The sequence below is a fragment of the Xyrauchen texanus genome, chromosome 42 (assembly GCF_025860055.1).
Source record: "Xyrauchen texanus isolate HMW12.3.18 chromosome 42, RBS_HiC_50CHRs, whole genome shotgun sequence".
NCBI lineage: Eukaryota > Metazoa > Chordata > Actinopteri > Cypriniformes > Catostomidae > Xyrauchen > Xyrauchen texanus.
In genome coordinates, this window is record NC_068317.1 from 24385455 (window position 1) to 24399984 (window position 14530).

Consider the following 14530-nt stretch of genomic DNA (forward strand, 5'->3'; position numbering starts at 1 on the left):
GAATCACCAAAAACACAAGAAGAAGAATGTGAAAGTTAAAGTGGAGACTGACAGAATAGAGAGGAGAATTTATAGTTAAAAAAACTTAAATATTGATCTGTCTCTCACCAACACCTATCACATCACTTCTGAAGACATGGATTTAACCACTGGAGTCTTATGGATTGCTAATGATGTGCTGATTTAAGAGATTTTTGGAGCTTCAGAATTTTGGCAACCATTCACTTGCATTGTATGGACCAAAAGAGCTGAGAAATTCTTCTTTCTGTGTACGTGACAGCAAAAGGACACATCTCAGCGCCTCTGTCCTGTTTAAGAGATACAGGTGTTACCCAACACTGACACCAAAGATTACGGAGCATGACCTGCATCCTCCCTGAAGGCACAATACTGCAGCAACACACCCAGCCAAGCTCAAAGAGCTGACCCTGTTTCTCCATGAACTGAAACTCCATCCACTCTAACCATACAGAACTTACAGTCACAGACACAAGGAGAGAGAAGACAAAAAATGAGGGACAGCACAGAGAAAAAAAGAGACAGAAGAGATTCCCAGGATCCAAATTCAGCGTTGCGTAACCCCATATGAAATGTGATCCGGCCTTGGAGAGACGAAGAGGGCCTGAGGAGCAGCAGAGGAGCATCTAAACTTGGTCAAGCAGAGTGAATCATAGACTCCAGTCATGACAATCATACAGTCTCACACCCGGAACATCTTAATTCACAGTGTCCAGGGATCGAACAAAAAATGAAAAGGAAGAGGAAGAAAGAGAGGGACAGAAGATAAGAAAGGTGGACAAAAGACTAGTGACAATATTCAAATTTGAAAGATCATTATTAGTTGTGCTTGCTAATATATCACCATTATAATTGCACACATTTAAGGTTTAGGATATGAACAAACTGTTTGTGTAACAAATATGATCCCTCAAATCATGTTGCTTGTTGAGGACAGGTCTATTAGGCTATTGAATTTCTATGTGATCAGACTTGCCCAAGCCATATCTAGAGACCACAATATCAACCAGAATACCCTAACAACCACCTAGCAACACCCTAGCAACTACCCAGAACATCCCATCAACCCTATACTGTAAAAACACGCTACCAAACATCTAAGACCACCTAAAGACCAAAGTACACTTCGGTTGTCCGCTTTGCTGATCGTTCCATCATCAGAAAAGTCTGTCCGTGTGCGGCCCAGGTTCTCTCGACATGCAAACAGTCCTCGTCTGTCCACATCATGGAAGCATTTGCCTGCTGTTGACTGTACTTAAAGTGGTCAAAAGTGTATACTTTAAAAGGCAACGTGGTCGACCGGGTGCAATCTGTTCCGAAACGTCAAAAGCACATATTCTTTAGAAAATTGAAAAGTTTACTTATTCTAATATTATTCAAAAATGTGTCAGAATGCTGCTTGCATAAACTTGCTATAGTGATAAACAAAAATGTGCAACATTTTATATGTGCACAGAGGATTTATTTTAAAGTAAATTCAGTCAATTGATTCATCTATAGGTGAAAAAGCACCAAAACAAATTCAGCCATGCCAATGTGGACATAAACATGTGCATGTATGTACACAAAGAGCACTCTCCACCACACTCTCTTTCCCTCCCTCTTCTTCCAAAGGCCAAGAGGCCAAATTCCTTATCCTCATTTGGGCCTCAGCTTCAAACTGGGCAAGCCAGGTTAATGTGTGTATATGTTTTAGTACATCTGTACCAAGCAAGATACACTAGCGAGTTGTTGACTGTAGAGCTTCAGGTAAGCTACCCGATTCAAAAATCTCTAGGATTTGGAAGTATAAGAGGCTCTTATGGTTGGAGAACCCGCCTTTGATGCTCAGCAGAAGACACAAGGACCAAAATCCGCTTTTAAATCCTGCCTTCAGCTACTGATGTCTGGAGAGATAGAAGGGCATGAAAAGTTTGGTCTCAGCACCCACAAATCTGCTTTGTGCATTCCAATGCACCTCTGCACAAAGAGGTAAAGATTAGCAAGAAAGGAAAAACAGAACAATGGACTAGCTCAGAGATGAACCATCCAAAGCATCTGAGCTGAGGAACATGTTGGAGTCTACTGTAAAGATTATATGGACTGGCTCACTGTAACAGTGTGAGGAGTTCACAGCAGGAGTTCACGATGTCCTTGCTGATGTTATAAAAGTTAATTTGGGAATGAGGGATGATAGGTAGTTCATAGCAAGCTCTTCTCAAAATGTATTTAAAGATATATATATATATATATAGAGAGAGAGAGAGAGAGAGAGAGAGAGAGAGAGAGAGAGAGAGAGAGAGAGAGAGAGAGATAGAGAAATAAAAAACCTCTTGTCTCTATTACAAGTGACCCAACACCAACCATCTTTTGGATAGTTTCTATAAAATTATAGGAAAAAAAGCAAAACACATGTCAGAGATATGTTGGACGGCATCAGCTGCTATTAGTCAGAAACACTTAAGGTGGGGCTTGGCAAATGGTCAGTTTACAAGTTAAAAGATTTACAATGTTCACCTGGCAGATGATAAAACGTGAGAAAAAAAATCCCAGACTTACTTTGAAGGATGGAACCCAAGTCCTAGATAGGAGTATTTTAGACCCTGTTTATACCTGGTATTAAGGTGTGTTTCAGGTTATCCGATCACAAGTGTTCAGCATTAAATACAGGTGTAAACATTGTGAATTTTTTTTTTTAATTGGATCACAAAAACCACAACATCACTGAACTTCTTCAGTGTGTTTGATATCAACATGTAGGGACACAGATGACAAGCACAAACATCTAAAGTAGTGTTGTCAAAAATACCGGTACCCCGGCACCAAGTCGGTACTCAAACAAAAAAATTAATTACGATACCAGAATTTCTGAAGGTACCGGGGTACCGAGTACCGGGTCTACCCGGTACCCATGCAGATTCGGGAACTTTCGAACGCTCACAACAAGCAAAAGATGACGACAAGCAAAGCTGCTGCGGAGCCTCAACTGAATCATGTCAAAATGAAAAGTGGAAAAAGCCAGGTAATTTGAGGCTGATGAAAAGGGAAACATCACAGATCAGCAAAAACCTATTTGTAAACGCTGCTTTCGCAATTTTCTGACGATAGGAGGGAACACATCAAACTTAATAAAGACAGACACTCAGATTTATTCAAGCAAATAAAGCAGGTGAGTTTAAAAGCATATTATCATTTGCATTAGGGCTGAAATGTTTAGTCGACATTATCGACATCGTTGAAAATACAAAATTGATGAGAAAAATGTTCGTTGTCGAATAGCCGTTTGATCTCATTTAACGTAACATGAAATCACGTTAAACTGTAACGATATCGTGTGAGAGCAGCAGTTCACGCCTGATGGAGGAAGAAATACACAGATCAGTCCAGATGCACTCTAAACTTTCACAGTTTATTTTATGTATATCCCAAAGTATTAGGGAATGATTAAAAAAAGTACATTCAGAAGCATGTACCGTTGTGGAATAAGCGGAGCCGGAGCTCTTTAAAGGAAACATCCCGGCGTAACATCTTAAATGCAGTAAAATTCCTTTATTAAAGTTCAAATAATACAGAAGCAGGTCATGTTAATAACTATAAACTCAGAAACTGGCATTTCTCTGTGTGGTCGGTGCCTCTTCTATGAGTTGCGTGAATGTCCCAATCTAAGGGGGGAGAGATTGAAACTGTACCCAGCTGAGAGAGACTCTGCCTTGGTCGCTCCTCCCTCGAGCGCACACGCTAAATGCAGCTAGATTAGAATGCGGTTGCTCGCGACTTAATCATAATATCTATATATATATATATATATATATATATATATATATGTCCATATGCATTTCTTATCATGAAGAAAATTGGCAATATGCAGCTTTATTAATAAGAGAGCACTTTGCACATTAGTTTGTAAATTGTTTTTTATTAATTCTATTGTATGCTTGTTTATTTAGGCTTTTTTTTTAGTACTTGGTAAAAACTTAAATTAAAAGTTGCAAAAGTTTAAGCAAATCTTATATAATTGTTCAAAAATACATTAAGCATAGATTGTTCAGATTTGTTATAATTAAAAAATAATATATTTAAATTAAATTGTTGCTCAATGGCATATTTCTGTTCTTAGTTCTGCTGCTAATGTTTTGTAGACTTTGTTAATAAAAGACTGTTGTTTAGTAACCTGTTTTTGCTTTGGTACCGAAAATGGTATCGAGTACCGTGAAATTTCACTGGTATTGGTACCGACTACTGAAATTTTGGTACCGTGACAACACTAAACTAAAGCGCCTTAAATACAGCTAGGCTACTCCACCAAAATAACAGATAAATCTGCTCGAAATGCTGCATTTGTAACATTGGGAGAAACAGCTTGCCAGTTTTTTTCCACATTTTCCTTACTTTTGTTTAAGTTAAAGGGCACCTATTATGGCATTTAAAATGTTCCTAATATTGTTTTGGGAGTCCCCAACAACAGTTTTACATGCATGCAATGACAAAAAACACTTTTGTTGTCTTATAATATGCATTTATGTTTACCTGATTTGCTCACCGGCTCCCAAATGATTCGTTCAATGACTCATTTTTCCAAACCCCTCCTTTGCGTGACGCTAATCTGCGGTGATTGGTCAGATGACCCAGTCAGTTGTGATTGGTATACTCTGTGCAGAGATTGTCGGAAACGGAACGCCCATCACCGCTTTGTAGTAAAAAAATCAAAATCAGAGAAGGAATTTGAGTTGATTTATGTTAGCAATCATAGCCCAAAGTTCGGTGGTAAACAACCAATCAGTTATTGTTTGCGTTAGCCCAACGCATAAACATATTGGTAAAGCACTGCATTACTACAAGTTATTGCTCTATTCTTTATGACAACTCCAATAACATCGACATTGGAGACCCAGAAGCTGCGCTGAGCGTAACTTACACAACACACACAAATACTTATTAAGCATGCTAAAAAACACATAAAAGCAACAATTATTAATAATACTTACAGGTTGTGATTCGGAGGAGGAAGCTGATCCAAATAAACTTGGTACTAAACCTTCCTTCAGTATCAACCGGCTCGCAAATCCACACTTGAAAGCATTCATGTTCGTAAAGCAATCGTCATTAAAATGACGCGAACACAGCACAAGGTTCGGGCTATACTTGTGTGGTATAGTTGTAAATATAAACTCTAGCCACTGATTCTTCACATGCTCGTCCCTGGGCAGTGAAAAAAAAGGTCGCTTTTGATACGCACTTCAGAACACAGCGTCTTGTTGTCGACAAGATGTTTTCAAGTTTTCCCTGGTGTCTGCGCGCGCAATGAGTGGGCGCGGCCAATTTGATAATTTTTCGTCTTGACGTCACAACGAAAAGGAAAATGATTCATTGGAAAAACGATTCATTAAATTGACTCAGAGACAATAACGTTTTTTACGGTGAACTTTCATATATAAAACTTTGCAAGATGTTTTTGTTCACTTAAATCTATGTTACACACTACATGAAAGGTAATTTTCAAAATTACATAATAGGTGCCCTTTAATTTTCATGGACTAACACACCGACAAGTGATGGATGTATCTTGAGACCCTCCCCTCGACGTCTCGATCTTCTTCATATATTCTCATACCCGCACTCTTAGATCCTGTTCCACTCTCTCTTTTGTGATACCTTCGGTTCGTCTGACTTCTATGGGATCCAGGTCCTTTAGCAGTGCTGCTCCACGACTCTGGAACTCTTTACCGCCAGATATCCGTAATTGTTATTGTCTTTTCACTTTCAGGTCCCTCCTCAAAACCCACCTTTTTAATTAGCATACTACAAATAACTCTTATTTATGAAGGTATTTATTCCTATGATAATGCTAAATTTTTAAATGTGTGTTTAGATTTTTATTTATTTTTATGTTCTCTTATTGTAAACTTTATTATGTGTGTAAGGTGTCCTTGAGAGTCTTGAAAGGCACTTATAAATAAAATTTATTATTATTTTTATTATTAGTAGTATTATTATCCAAACACAAGTAATCAAAGGAGACCAATTTACAAGACCAGGTGTAAACAGCGATCTGTCTTGCCTAAATACATGTGATCGGATCACTAGTGACGCATCTGCAGTAACATCAAATGATCCTCTAAATACGAAACTCAAATTGCCACTTTTAGATGCTTGGGTGTTACCTTGCAATTAGGGAACTTTTTTCCAAGCAGGTCAATTTTCACATGAGGAGTTAGTTAGTACCCATTTATAAGATGCTTTCTTATCCAAACTAAGTGACTTAAAGTATATTAATTACAGAGATAGTCTCCCTGGAGCAACTTGCGATCAAGTATCTTGCTCAAGGGTTGGATGGCAATAGGGGTTCTCACTTCCCAGTAATGGTCCAGTTCATGAATCGCCCAAATCTTTAACCACTGGTACTACCACCCATCCAGGCCTTGAAAGCCTTCCTTAAATTCTGTACCATATGTTTCTCATAAGATATTTCACAATCCAAAGAGTAAGCCCTGGGGGAACTGGCATTAGCAATAATGCAGCACAACCGAATCAATAAAAACAACAAAAGGGTATCGACAGCTCGACAGATCCTTACAATCCCTCTCAGGAAATGATGGAGACAGATGAAGCCAAACATCTGACTAGCCTATGCTATTAGAGCAAATGCCTAAGCATTTCTGTCAATGGAGTTTGTAGATAACATCAGCCCCCTTCCAAGCAGACCCTCTAAAGGGAGGCAGCGGCTAGGGGGATGAGTGGATAAGGGAAAACCAGAGTAAACCAGGTGTACGACACATGCTGCAGGATGAGAATGCAGTGTTAGTTACAGAGAGCATAAAGGGGGTTCTTGCAATAATAGAGGCACCAATGGACCACTTTGGTAAACTTCCTTAAACTTCAAATCCTGGCAATGACTTTGTCTTATCTAAGCTCTGTCTTTACATTAAATGTTATGGAGGTAACATAACTTTAGAGAGTGTAAAATTTGCTAAAAATAGCATGTTGTTTTTGAGTTTTCTGTTCTAATCAAGACTGGTGATTGGGCCAAGGAATGGTATGGAACTACAGAAAAATGCCACAAGCACCACATTCTTTTAGCATTTCAGTTTGGGGCCAAAGGGCTGGGAGGGGTCAGGCCTGTGTGTTCTTCAGGTTACCGCCACTGAAATGTGCATTTCCTTCACAAGAGATAAGTTAGGGTGCCATTTATAACAAAACTTTAGAACTTATTAGTCCCATCTTTGTTTGACCATCTCAAAGGCGACCGCTGGATTCCAACACTAAGCTGTTGAGTCTCAGAAAAGGTTCCACTGTTCTGTCATCTAAATTTCAACCATTCTAAATCCTTCGCATTTTTCCAACAATGACTTGGGCAGACAATTTCGAGCTGTGGGCCAAGGATGTAGTCTTTGAAGTCTAAAAGGCAGCTTTCTGCACCTCGGTTTGGAATGTCACATGACGTCACTTATTTGGGATCGGGTTTCGTATGGTTTTAAGTTCCGGTCCACCAAATGATACGCAAACCGAAATTACTCCGATAAAATGCAGTTTATGACTGCCAAATATTTTCTTCTACAACCGTTTGCATGTGAAAAGAACAATCTCTCGTTTTCGTAAGCAAGACCAGAGATAATATACCGTGTCAACACCCCAAGAGAGAGACGCAATATAAGAGTGTTTCAGCTTGTCGCGTCACTAGCAGTGTAGACAAATGATGAATTTCAACTTTATGCATTGTTTAACGTCATTCTTCTCATTATGATGTAACGACTCAGGCGTTACAAAATTAGTACATTGGTGTGACGACTAAGGGGCCGTTCAGAGAAAGTCTTTCTTGCACAAATAATCTAGATGCAGTGCAAAAAATAGAACAGAACGCGGGAGTCACGAGACACGTTGACGTTCTTTTTAACCTGACACGACAAAAAAAAGAACCTCCGTCTCGCGCATGTTTACAAAGACAATGGAGAAATAAAAAACAATGGAGAAACAGAAGGCGAACACAAAAACACGTTCGGTGTGAACGGCCCCTAAGCAAAAATCGTATGTGCTCCTAGGAATTGACGTGTCGCTCGTATCCAGCTGTTCATTTTTTTAAATATTTTTTTGCACACTCGCCCTTGTATACAAACGTTTTAATAGTTAACGCCATTTAAACGCAACATTATCGAATTACACAAAAATGTCTCCGTGTTGACAAAATGTTTCGCAACGAATCAGTATTGAATTCCAGAATTTTCCGAGGAAGATGATGTGAATGTGAACAACTGAAAATTGAATCTGTTGATTCTCAATTGAACATTACAAGTGTTTGGTGATGCTTACAAATTGTTCGACAGAAAGTGACCAAAAGTAGCAGAAATATGCATCTTATAATTCTTTGCAATAAATAGAATTTTTAGGCTACCATTGATTGGCATCGCTGAATAATACAGCTGTAAAACCTGACCTCCAAAATAGGTAAATCAGCTCACGAAAAATAAATAAAAGTAATCAGTTTTGTTTATGCTTCGTTTCGTTTTCCATTCAATACGACGTTGGAGCTTTTCTGCTACTTTAAACTTTCTCTGAGTTCTTGAAACTCTTTGTAATTCAACATGACCCTTTTGATACTTTAAAGAAAACGCAAGTACTTACCTCGGATTCAATAAATCTTGCTTAAAAAAAAAATACTTTAGTCCTTAAATGCCCGAAAAAGAAAGCATGTCATTCCCGTGCTGCGAAGTTCACGGTGGACCAGACCAGTATGGAATGCCGCCATATCAATTATGTGCAAGCGCACATGGGGGTGTCGAATTTACCGTATAACACCAAGTACTCTCCCAAACCTTTCCATCAGTACAGAATCCACCAGTTAGCCATCGGTGACGGATATATATATATATATATATATATATATATATATATATATATATATATATATATATATATATATATATATATAGTATAGATAGATAGATAGATAGATAGATAGATAGATAGATAGATAGATAGATAGATAGATAGATAACTGAATAGCAGTTATAGTAATGTAATATTGGAGTTTTGATAGGAAGTTGCGGAAATCCTAGGTTGAAATAGGAGCTTCAGTTAGGACATACACTTTATACACATGTTATTACTATTAATACTAATAATAATATATATTTTTTTTTCTGGAATCATGGGATGAGAAGACCAGATGGTTCATGACTCTCATGCTCAAGACCTGCAGTGGTAAACAAACATACACATTTCATGCACACACAAGTGTTCAATTGTGCTGTCTGTCATTGTGCAGCTGCATTTTTTTAGGCATTACTCATGCCTCAAGGAGAAACAGTGGTCTTGTTGCAAAGTGAGTATACATTCTTAGCATGTGCATTAGTTTCCTTGGAAAATAAATCATTTGATATACAACAAATTACCTTTTGAGATAGACATTAATAACAACAACAACAACATTTATAATTATTGTTGTTGTTGTTATTTTAAAATAGATGCATGCATTCAAAAACAATTAATGTAAAAATATTTTTTGGAATATCATGTGCTTTGTGCACATACTTCCTCTATGTAGGTTTCACATCCTCAGATGTGGTATTTTGTTTAGGACTATGATTACTCATTTGAGAAAAAATTCAGAATATTAGAAATATTCATTTAAACTCTCATTCCTATCCAGTAATTTCCCACTTTAATCAAAATGTAGGCTACCATGCACAACAAATTAGTAATTGTGTCTACTTGTTAAATAGTGTGACTGTCATTTACAGTCTGAGAGAAAAGATGAAATATTTGTTTGTTTTTTGTAGAAATGCTATAAAGAATAGGATCATGAATTTCTAGTTTAAAAGAACCAACAGCGCCATTTAGTGGTCATTAAATTACAGTAATAGTTTCAGGCCAAGACTTTAACTACTACCTCAGAATGAAGCATTATCAGATTCATATTTGTGATATATTACCGTTTTTATCAGTCGCTTTGGCTCAATTCTCGAATGAGAATATTTTTTTCAAAACATTTTTCAAATCTCTGAACAATTAGTTTCTTGTTCATTCATTTAAGCAAAATGATTTGGCACAATAACTAAATGCAACTCTGATCAAAACTGATGAGTTGATCTCAGTGAAACTGTCATACTCTTCACAGCATCTAAACATTCTTTCATCATTTGAGCCATCACATGCAAAATGATCCATTCAATTATCAAAATCTGTCAGGCATACATGTATATTCCATTAATATCTATGACATGGAATGTTTTATTTCATTCTTGCATGTTTTTTTTTTTTTTGTATAGACTTCATTTTGTGGTAATTTTCTGTTCACTATTTATGACTTGACATGTAACATTGCTACAAAATTAAATGTACTGTATACATACAAATGTGCATATCATTTTTATGTGTACTACAGTATTGTACAGTATTGCCTTTTCCCATTAAACTGTCTAAATCGGTTTATAAAATGCTCAGTAGCATTCAGCTAGACAAAACTGACATTCTTGTATATTACAGTAAGCAGTCATTACATTTGTTTATAGGCCTAACAAACATTTCCAGGGTTGACTGCCATGGTAAAAACAAAAACATCTAAACATTTTGACCAGTACGGCTCACACGTTGACAAACTTTTCATTTAGGTGGCATTGGCCAATTTACTGACACAATATCTACATTTTGTAGCATGAATGAAATGTTTTGAGTGAGTTACTACATTTTGCAGACATGCAATAGAGTTGTGATGTCCCATAAAACAGTTGTGACAACTGCACTTACAGTTTAGAGAATGTTAAGACTGTTAAAAAAAATGAGCTAAAGCGGTTGAGAAAAACTGAAAATATTTCTTAGATAAGAATAATAAAGTTCTGTTTAGAATTTTTATTAGTAGTAGCCTAATAGTAGCCTAGTAGTTAGGGTTGAAACCTGTCCCTTAAAATATGTGATTGACCCGTATTTAAAGATAAAACCTATTTTGTCCCTTATTTAAGCTGATCAGATGGCATCACGGTGAAATCGTTCCAGATCTCTAATTTAACATTGATATAAGATGGAAAATGTGTCTATGGTCCATCCGAAAAGTCCACAAATGGTCCTAAAACTGTGGATTTTATTTTCTATATAAATGTTCAATAAGACCAAACAATGTATGAATACACTCACTGAGGCATAAAGTCAAGTACAGGTGAAGGAAGAAAAAAGTATAAACCTACAAAAATGTATACATAAATAAGATAAATGAAAAAATATAATATATTATAAATAAATATATTTTTAACATATAAAGGGTGGATTTTTGTATATAAATCAGAGGTCAGGAAAGTTCTAATTTTAGCATATAGGCCTAAGAAAGGGTATACAATGTTTATTAATAACGCATACTAAAACTGTGGAGGATTGTGGTTAGGGGCCGTGATCCCCAAAGTGACAACCCTAGTAGTAATTAGTAATAGCAGTTGTTTTAATTCCACAGCTTGTGAAGTGTTTTCATAGTTAAACTGAAAAACTAATTTCCCGCCTTGCATGCCAATCAAAAGATTTGCAGCCGACGTACATTCCAACGTGACGGTATGTAAACAAATGTTACACGGCTTAGTGTGAATCCACTTTCAAAATAAAAGTCGCGCCCTACATGCGTAACACTGTGTAGTAAAAAATATAAATAAATAAAAAAACAGTTTTGGAAACTAATTAAGGTGACAGGCTGTAGACTTGCACTAGCTTTTGCTCCCTATTCGACCTCCCAACTCACCACATATGCTTGAAATGGATGCATGTTCCCACTTATTTACTTTAAACATGTGTAGACCTTATTTATTGTCATAACAACTGGACTTTACATGTTATGGATGCACTGCTATGCATTTTATTATACATTACATACGATACGCAATACAGCTCAAGGCTACAGATTTAGACTATTTAGATACTATTTAGATATAGATCACTCTCTTGGAACGCTGCAGTATAATATCTATGAAAATGTTACTATGCATATTGATTTTAAGTTGAAAATGTGTGTGTGTGTGTGTGTGTGTGTGTGTGTGTGTGTGTGTGTGTGTGTGTGTGTGTGTGTGTGTGTGTTTTGTCCAGAGTGTGTAGTAGGCTATTCTTCAGCATTGTGTGTTTACTGTAAAGTACACGGTGCGCCCGTATTTGAATACTTACAAGCCCAGCCAAAGCACTGAATGAAAATTCACTTCAGAGTTCTCCCACACGAGGACTTTTAATGTAAAAATTTGCTGGGATTTCAAAATCACTATTCTCTGGGTCAGATGAGGTATAACCACATCAGTCAGTATGTCAACACTTAGACCGGTTCAGTTGCATGCTCCTTTAACTTAAACTATCCTTAATGATGCGGTTCTTTTTAATCGGGGCGATTTTACTGTCAATAGCAGCTGCTTATTATATTTATCTTCCTCTTCCCAGCACTATATCAGAGCCATGGAAGCTTATGTTTATGGATGCAATATTACGTGGTATAATGCATGTGGTAAGCTATATATATATATATATATATATATATATATATATATATATATATATATATATATATATATATATATACATCTATGTTTTTTACAATAATCTCTGTTGATACATTATTTAAGCTTAAATAAAATTCACGTAATTAAAAGAGGGCTACTATTTTGTATGTAGATATGGAACTTTTTCTTGGCTTTTAATTCTTTATGAATAATTTGTATTATTTGACACCTTCCTATTTTTAAAAGTGATTTCAAGCCATTCAAGGATGTGTGGCTTCTTTCGTGGCTCCTTTTACTCTTTGCCATTTTTTAGATCATTTGCACAGTATTATCTCATTATTGTCTGTCTGTCTGTCTGGATGGATAGTATCCTTCTAACTTGTAGTTTTTCTCTGGTAGAGTTTTTTCGCTCATGATCTTGGACTGAGTAACCCATTCGATCTTATGAGATATGCTGCATCGTGGGACGTGATATGGGGTCCAAAATCCAGTCCAACTGTTCGAGTGACAGATACCTTCTTTTCTGGTGTGCAGGCACAAGTGTTTGAGTCCACCTCAACAGGCCTGAAGCGACAATCAAAAAGAGGTGTAGTGTATTTCCATGGAGGTGGATGGACACTCGGCAGTGGAAGTAGGTGAAAACATGAGGTAGTTAATTAGTTAAAGTGCATGTAATTTTATGTTAAAAAAAAAATTATATGATAATAATAAAAATGCGAGAGACAGATTTAGTTTTAAAGGGTCTTAAGAGAGTTTAATCTATGCAATCTGCTGAATTGTTCATGCTTAAGCACACTTAAGTGAGCAGGTCTGTGCATAGTTCACTGGGAATTAAGACATTTGATCCAGGTCTTTATTCACCCGTTAGATGTCAAACGTTTTAGTTGCGAAACAAAATTGAGCCTGACACAATCGTTCATTATGTTATGAAACAAACTACCTTAAGTGAACCTACTTTTGGTCAAATGTTTTGTTATCTTTTGTGTATACTTGTATATAGTGTTGTTTAACCTAATTGATCTCCCTTTTTTCTTTGAAAGAGATGCAAACATATTTCCTTCAGTGCAGGACTATGGCTGAAGATTTGGATGCAGTTGTAATATCTATTGAGTAAGCAATGCATCATTATATTGCCACATCCTTAAGTGCCTTAATTAATGTAATTACCAGCCTTCATTTTTATATTTTGTTGTAACTGTTGGTTCAGGTACAGGTTGGCACCAGAGGCTCGTTTCCCAGATCAGTACAATGATGCACTTCAGGCCTCAAAACGTATCCTGACAGCAGAGGTACTGGCTCAGTACTCGATAGACCCAGAAAGATTAGCTGTGTCAGGTGACAGCGCCGGGGCCAACCTAGCTGCTGCTGTTGCTCAACAGGTATGAGGATTTGCCTACATTGCCAAATATGTGCTAATACACAAATTAATTTTCATTATTGAGGGAATTATTATTTTCCATGTCCTCAAACTGATGTCACAGGCCGATAATCACATTTGTATGTCTGTTTATTCACAGATGGCCTTGGACAGCAGTGCTCCTATTAAGTACAAAGTTCAGGCCCTCCTCTACCCTGTACTCCAGGCCTTGGACTTTAACACACCCTCCTACCAGCAGAATGGCAACATTCCCATACTTCACCGTCCTCTCATGGTCCGCTTTTGGTTGGAGTACCTTGGTGGGAATCCCAGACTTGTTTCCTCTTTGCTAGCTAACAACCACACAGCTCTGAATCAGGGCCACAAGATAGCCGCAGCTAAAGCTAAGATAAACTGGACACAACTTCTTCCGGTTGCTTTTCAGAAGAACTACAAGCCCCTGTTTCCATTTCAGGGTGACCCAAAGCTGTTAGATGAGCTGCCAGGTTTGCTGGACGTGAGAGCGTCCCCTTTACTAGCTGAAAAGGAAGCGCTGAAGGCAGTGCCGCCCACCTACATCATGACCTGTGAGCATGACGTGCTGAGAGATGAAGGACAAATGTACGCCAGAAGGCTAATAGAGGCCGGCGTGGCTGTCACTGTTGATCACTACGAAGATGGTTTCCATGGATGCTTGAGTTTCGCTTTTGGGCCCTTTCGATTC

At 37.3% G+C, this 14530-nt stretch overlaps 2 protein-coding genes across 3 annotated transcripts in view; one reads left to right on the forward strand and one right to left on the reverse strand.

Annotated features, from left to right (window-relative positions):
- fndc3bb (fibronectin type III domain containing 3Bb) overlaps positions 1-8733 on the reverse strand; it is a 78851-nt gene extending 70118 nt beyond the window's left edge. The window contains exon 1 of the mRNA XM_052115347.1: positions 8614-8733. The gene's annotated coding sequence lies outside the window, so the exon portion shown is untranslated. The remainder of the gene's footprint in view (positions 1-8613) is intronic.
- Positions 8734-12260: 3527 nt separating this feature from the next.
- Positions 12261-14530, forward strand: part of LOC127635373 (neutral cholesterol ester hydrolase 1) — a 2702-nt gene continuing 432 nt past the window's right edge. Inside the window, exons 1-5 of one of the 2 annotated variants that reach the window (XM_052115366.1) lie at positions 12261-12454; positions 12984-13080; positions 13490-13559; positions 13657-13828; positions 13967-14530. The exon at positions 13967-14530 is cut by the window's right edge and continues 432 nt beyond it. In XM_052115366.1, the coding sequence (XP_051971326.1) occupies positions 12314-12454; positions 12984-13080; positions 13490-13559; positions 13657-13828; positions 13967-14530 (1044 nt within the window). In that variant the 5' untranslated portion in view covers positions 12261-12313. Of the gene's footprint in view, positions 12455-12848; positions 13081-13489; positions 13560-13656; positions 13829-13966 lie in introns of both variants that reach the window. The other variant, XM_052115365.1, reaches the window with a different exon arrangement.